Below are 6,224 nucleotides of genomic sequence, written 5' to 3' on the forward strand. Positions count from 1 at the left end.
AAATTTATAAACAATTTTTTAAAATAATTAAATACGTAATTACATTTTATAAATAATTCTTTAAGCGAAGCATTCTCATTTTAAAAAAAAAATAAGGTATGATAATACTTCTTTTATTTGTGTAGCAATATTGATATCTTATGCTTTATCCAGAAATTTATGTTATTTTATACATTGAATTAAGAAAAAATATAAGGAGAAAGTTAAACATAATTGAAATTTTGATATAAAATTTATAAGATTCAAAATGATACGATGACAATTTTTTTATTTTTTTTTGAATAGGTTGTTGTCTTTTTTGAATGAATCATTTTTGTTTATTTTTATGTAAACCAAATCGAATTGAAACAAATAACAACCAAATTAATAAATAAATATTATATTTAATTTGAATAGTTTAAAATCTAATTAATTAATAATCCATCCAAATCGAACCGTAAACCTTCTTAAAGTCAAATTAGTCTCATTTATCACGTGTAACACGTAGTTATTTGTTTGTGGGGACGCCATCTTCTTTTTGTACATTCTCCTTTTTCAAGTGTGCGTTTCGTGTTCAAAGCTCAACTAATTAAAAACGTGGCTTTGTAATGACCCAAAAAAATCATCTTGTATATATTCCTTCAAACTCTCCTATCTTCTTTCATTAATTCTCTCTCTTATATATCTCAACTGAATAAATAAATCTTCCATTTTCACTGAAAAAACAACTTGTTTGTTGATTATTCTTTTCTCCCAATTAATTGAAGAAAATGAGAAGAAATTGTAATTTGGAGCTCACTCTTATGCCTCCTTCTATTTTAGATAATTTTTCTTCTAAGAATTGTACAATGTAAGTCACTCTCCCTCTTTTATACTTCTTGTAATAAGTAATGTTTATAAGGTATTTGATTATATGTTTTTATTTACTATTAGGGAGGATCAAGAATTGGAGAATAAGCAATCACAACAGCTAACTATATTTTACAATGGAAAATTTGTGGTTTCCAATACTACTGAGCTTCAGGTACATAAGATAGTCAACCAATTAAGCTTTTAAGATTCTCACCAAGTATATGAATTTAGTTTAAAAGATGCATTTTTTATTGATTATAATAATTAATTAAATGAGTTATTTTGTTATGCAGGCTAAAGCTATAATATATCTTGCAAGTAGAGGAATGAAGGAGAAAACAAACAAGATTTCTGAGTCATCATCACCATTATTACAACCTCAAACTGGTTTATTCATGAAGCGATCTCTACAAGGATTTCTACAGAAATGAAAAAATAGAGTTCAAGCAACTTCGCCATATCACCACTAGCTGCGACTGATGAACTTCGTCTTAGTTTTAGTTCCATTTGTTCATACATTTTTATTTTTGGTGTTACTAATATGATAGACTTTTCCTATAAGTGAATTTAGCAAGTGTATCACTTATTTTACTGATTTGTCAATACAAAAAATTCTCAATTTCTCTCATTAGCTTCATGTGTGGTGATCAGAACTTGGTTTTTCCTCTCTCCGAACACATATGCACTTTGGCAAAAATGAAAATGAAGGAAGGATTGAGATGATGAAATTAAGTTTCCTTATATATAAGATATTGTCCGTAAAGATCTTTTCAATAAAGATACCTTATATTCTCTTCATTTTATGTGAGTTAGTTTGACTCGGCACATAGTTTAAGAAAGAAAGAAAGACTTTTAAAATTTATGGTCCAAAATAAATGATAGAAATTTGTGTGACTGCAAATCATTTCATTAAGGGTAAAATAGACATTTTATAGTTAAATTGTTACTTAATATAGAAATGTATCATCTTTGTGAAACTGATTAAAAAGAAAAGTAAGTCACATAAATTAGGACAGAGGAAATATTGCATTAAGGTACATCCTGTGGTCAAAATTAGGGTCTCTGCAAACTTTGATCCAAACTAGGAAAAAGTATGAGCCAAACATGACATGAAATATATATTCAGAATAAAAGAGTAGTTTTTGACGGAATAACAAGACATGATTTGGTGCTATTACCAATAATTGTTCAGATCGAAGTTAATAGTCTATTAGGATTCAAGTGAAAAATTTCTTCAACAATCAAATTGGAATAGAGAGAAACTCCACAACAAGATTACCAATTGGATTTTCCAACACATTATCACTACTCACTAAGTGTGAAGATAGGAGCATATATATCTAATAAGAACTTTGTGATTGACCACCATAGTAAACTTTGATGATGTTTGCGATCATATCTTATAGTTGTTGAATCGTTAGATCGTAGCCAGTGAAGTAGATTGCTTTGTGCATTTAAGATTCTAATTTGGTGGGAGATTCAATACCAACTTTTTTTTTGTAGTGTTAGGATGTGACTTAACTCTCTAGGGCGATAGAGATCTAATCTGTTCATTATAAGTTGCGTGATTTGAAAATATTTACCTTCAATAGATTTCTTTAATTGCCTCAATGGTTTGCTTCATCATAGAAAGTTGTTTGTGGACATTGATTACATCAGTCATCATGGTGTTGACCTTTGTTGAGGTAAATGAATCTGTCGAATCTTCGAAATTCTCATAATTAAAGTCAGCGTGAGAGACTCCATCTAATGGAAAGAAATGGATTTTGCCCCTAGAAGTTGTAGTTGTAGTATGCGATTTCTCTTTCTCCGCCATCTTCAAAGAGATGAAGAACTTTGATTTATTCATATCGTTAACCTTGATATTTGCCTTGCATGAAGTATTGTTGATTTTTTCATAGTAGTTGAATTCGTAGTTCATCGATATGCAAGAAGAATAGATGAAAAGCGAAATTGGTCCCACCGTACATCTCAAATTTGTTCGTAACAAATTTTTGTAGAGCTGAAAATTAATTGCAATCAAAATAAATAAAAGAAAAAGTAATTTTATTCATGAATCTTTGTGTATACAATTCTGTTGTTCTCTTAATTCTTCTCTCCTTATATTATCCGTGATTCGAGGGCTGACAATAGTGTATTTCTCGAATGTAGGATGATGTAGAACTCCTTGAGATGTGTTTGATATCTGGACGTCGGGAAGCACTTCGTCGTTTCAAATGGATCTCCGGGAAGAACTCTTTGACCACTCCTTCGAAGAACTATGTAGTCGATGTTGTAGCTTTCGCGAATGCTTGCAGAATATCCTCAGAACATCATGTAACCCTTCTATTTATAGTTGTAGGAGAGAGGCAGTCCAAATGTGGATAAATTCTTTTGTCTTCTTTTGATTGGTTCATGTAAGACATCAAACTTATACCAAACAATATAAGGTTGATTTTTGATTAGTTGTTGAACTTCGACCAGGATTGCCACATTATTTGAACACGTGACATCCTCTTGTTAGTTTTGAACTTGAATACATGCCAAGTCATCTTGACACGTAGCATGAGCTTGGGCCTCAAGATGAACTGAACCTTAGACTTGAAATTAATAAAACAAACTTATTCATTTGTGAAGCCCAAATTAAGTATTCAACCCAAATAAATATGAATATAATCCAAATTTTGTGTGATTTGAATCTAACAAAATTTATGTGTCTACAATAACATATAAAAATACCGAAGTACATAGTTACATAAGTAGCACATATATTATTATAATACTAACAAGTATGCAACCTAGTATTAGATAATGATATACTCCCTCCGTCTCATTTTATATGTCACTTTTTTACTTTGCACTTGCATTAAGAAATGATGTAACTTTACCCTTATTTATTTTTTTTGGAACTCAAGTTTTCAATCAATGAATATGAATTAATTTTATTTTGATTAATTAATTTAACCAATGAACATGAATCATTTACTTAGCTTTTCTGAGTTGGTCAAATGTATATTTTCAAGGCTAATAACTCACAAGGGTAAAAAGGAACAACATGATAATTTATGCATTGATTTTATGAAATGACATGTATTATGGATCAACTATTTATAAAAAAAGATGACATATAAAATGGGACGGAGGAAGTAATAGATTTAAAAATAGAAAACTAAAATTACCCAATCGAAATTTCAAATACCCATATCACGACCCCATATTGCAAAAAGCGGCAGATTTGTGAAAGTATACTTATGGATTTCTCTTCAGATCCACCAAAAAACATTAAAAGCCTAAAGAACAGTCTAATAAAGCACACTTATAATTTAAAAAAATATCTTCAAAGCATAAACTGTCATGTTGACAAAAAGATATGCTTATTCTCATTTCTTAAATAGTAAATATAATAAAGTAATAACAACAACGTGAAGCAAATGGCGGATGTGCTCATTCAGAAGACAAAAAATCACATGTACAAATTAAAAAATAATTTTGCAAATTTTCTTTTGTCACATTCCAGCCTATAATTATTGCTAAAAGCAAGTGTAATAAAATATAAATAAGTCTAAGTTAGTGAGAATAAATAGTGAGAACAAATACTCCAAAATAATAAGCCGACTGATACACGTGCATTGCGTGTATGGTCCTTTTTTTTTTGGTAGAAAAAGGAAGTAATATAGTATATATTAATATGCATCATTACAGGTTAGTGGCAGCATGCTGCTATTGTTACTCCTACTAGGGGAAGGGGGTGGTACTACATAGTAATTACTATAATAATATGTTCTGATATGTGGCTTTTTAAGCCTTACAAAAAGAATTCCTGCCATATCTGCATCCAACTTCTTCTTGACACACAAAGGAGGAACTGCCCATAACACAAAAGAGTTAGCCTTCGTTAACTTAGCCCCTTCTCTTGCCAAGCAATCTGCCACCTGATGTTGTTCTCTAAAGTTGTGATGTACTGGGGGGTTCCCCAGTTGCCGGAGTAGCTCCCTGCAATCATACAACAGAGTAGAGTAAGATGGATGATCATTGAGTAACATTTGAATGATGTCTGTGCAATCTATGCTTATCTCAATTGGAGTAAGGTTATGTTGCACGGCTATTGTTAAGCCTTTATGGAAAGCGTAGAGTTCGGATGTTATGTTCGAGGCTATATAAGTGTTGCCCATAAATCCCAGGACCCAGTTGCCATGTCTGTCCCGTATAACTCCCCCTATCCCATTTCTCCCCTGTTTCCCGGAGGATGATCCATCCATATTTAGTTGGATTAATAACTATGATGGTCACTTAACTATCAACTCTTTTCACTGAAAGTCACTCAACTTTCATTTTCAACTCAAAAGTCACTCAACTATGACTTCTTTGCATAGAAAGTCACTCAGCCTATTTAATTATTGTTTTCACAAAAAATTACTGCCATGAAATTTTTATTTTTAACCAAAATTTTAAGAACCAAATACATATCTATTTTAACCATTTAATGACCCGCCCCATTTAACCCGACCCGCTAAATATATGATATTAAACTTTTTATTTTACCATTAATTCCCCCAAATCATTCTCTCTTATCTCCTTCTTTCTCCTAAAAATTCTTCTTCTTTTTGTAACTTCTCAATTTCAATATCTCTATTAAGTAGGAATTTATAATGGATTCCTCATTTCCTTTTATCTAGATTTAGAATTATCTTCCATTATAGTCTCCCAACTTCAAAAACAATAAAAAAAAAATACAACAATCTTGGGTTATATGTATTCATTTTCTTCATAATATATTCCTAACTTTCTTTATTTTGAAGTTATGTGTTGTGGGGTGCATTGTAATTCTCAAAAGATCACACCAAAACTCTCATTCAACTATATCATAATAACTTGACAAAAGGCCTTCTTTCTACTTAATGTTCATCCATCCATCTCTAAGTATTTAGCTTTCTCCTCTTCACTGGACTACTATGCGATGAATTCGACCGCGACTCAACTCCTGAGCCATCAGTTCTGTAATTTAAACATGTTGCATCCAACACACTAATTGGACTCTGAGGAACAGATGGGATTGAAGAAGCAATTGGAACTTTAACAAAGTCACTTGCTAAACACAATTCTTGAATCAATTCAATGCACTTCATAACTTTATCCTTTTGTACATGATGAACTAGAGCAGATAGTGCTTTCTCACTGTCTACTGTCTCAATAACCCAAGAGACTATAATGGAAGATAATTCTAAATCTAAATAAAAGGAAAGGAGGAATCCATTATAAATTCCTACTTAATAGAGATATTGAAATTGAGAAATTAAAAAAAGAAGAAGAATACTTAGGAGAAAGAAGGAGACAAGAGAGAATGATTTGGGGAACTAATGGTAAAATAAAAGGTTCAATATCATATTTTTAGCAGGTCGGGTTAAATGGGGCGG

The 6,224-nt window shown here is 31.2% G+C and overlaps 1 protein-coding gene across 1 annotated transcript; it reads left to right on the forward strand.

The window, feature by feature from the left end:
• Positions 1 to 703: 703 nt before the first annotated feature.
• Positions 704 to 1,462, forward strand: LOC125842540 (uncharacterized). Its single transcript, XM_049521847.1, has 3 exons — positions 704 to 829; positions 913 to 1,003; positions 1,125 to 1,462. Exons 1-3 carry the CDS (start codon positions 750 to 752, stop codon positions 1,260 to 1,262), a joined length of 309 nt encoding a protein of 102 aa, XP_049377804.1. The 5' UTR covers positions 704 to 749; the 3' UTR covers positions 1,263 to 1,462.
• The last annotated feature ends 4,762 nt before the right edge of the window (positions 1,463 to 6,224 follow it).

The sequence above is a fragment of the Solanum stenotomum genome, chromosome 10, assembly GCF_019186545.1.
Source record: "Solanum stenotomum isolate F172 chromosome 10, ASM1918654v1, whole genome shotgun sequence".
Taxonomy (NCBI): domain Eukaryota; kingdom Viridiplantae; phylum Streptophyta; class Magnoliopsida; order Solanales; family Solanaceae; genus Solanum; species Solanum stenotomum.

What these genes read in the sequence shown, in the direction of transcription:
- LOC125842540 (XM_049521847.1), top strand. Translation starts at nt 750, where the DNA reads ATGAGAAGAAATTGTAATTTGGAGCTCACTCTTATGCCTCCTTCTATT. An exon ending in TCTTCTAAGAATTGTACAAT is followed by an intron (nt 830 to 912) that starts GTAAGTCACTCT and finishes ATTTACTATTAG; the next exon opens with GGAGGATCAAGAATTGGAGA. An exon ending in CCAATACTACTGAGCTTCAG is followed by an intron (nt 1,004 to 1,124) that starts GTACATAAGATA and finishes TTTGTTATGCAG; the next exon opens with GCTAAAGCTATAATATATCT.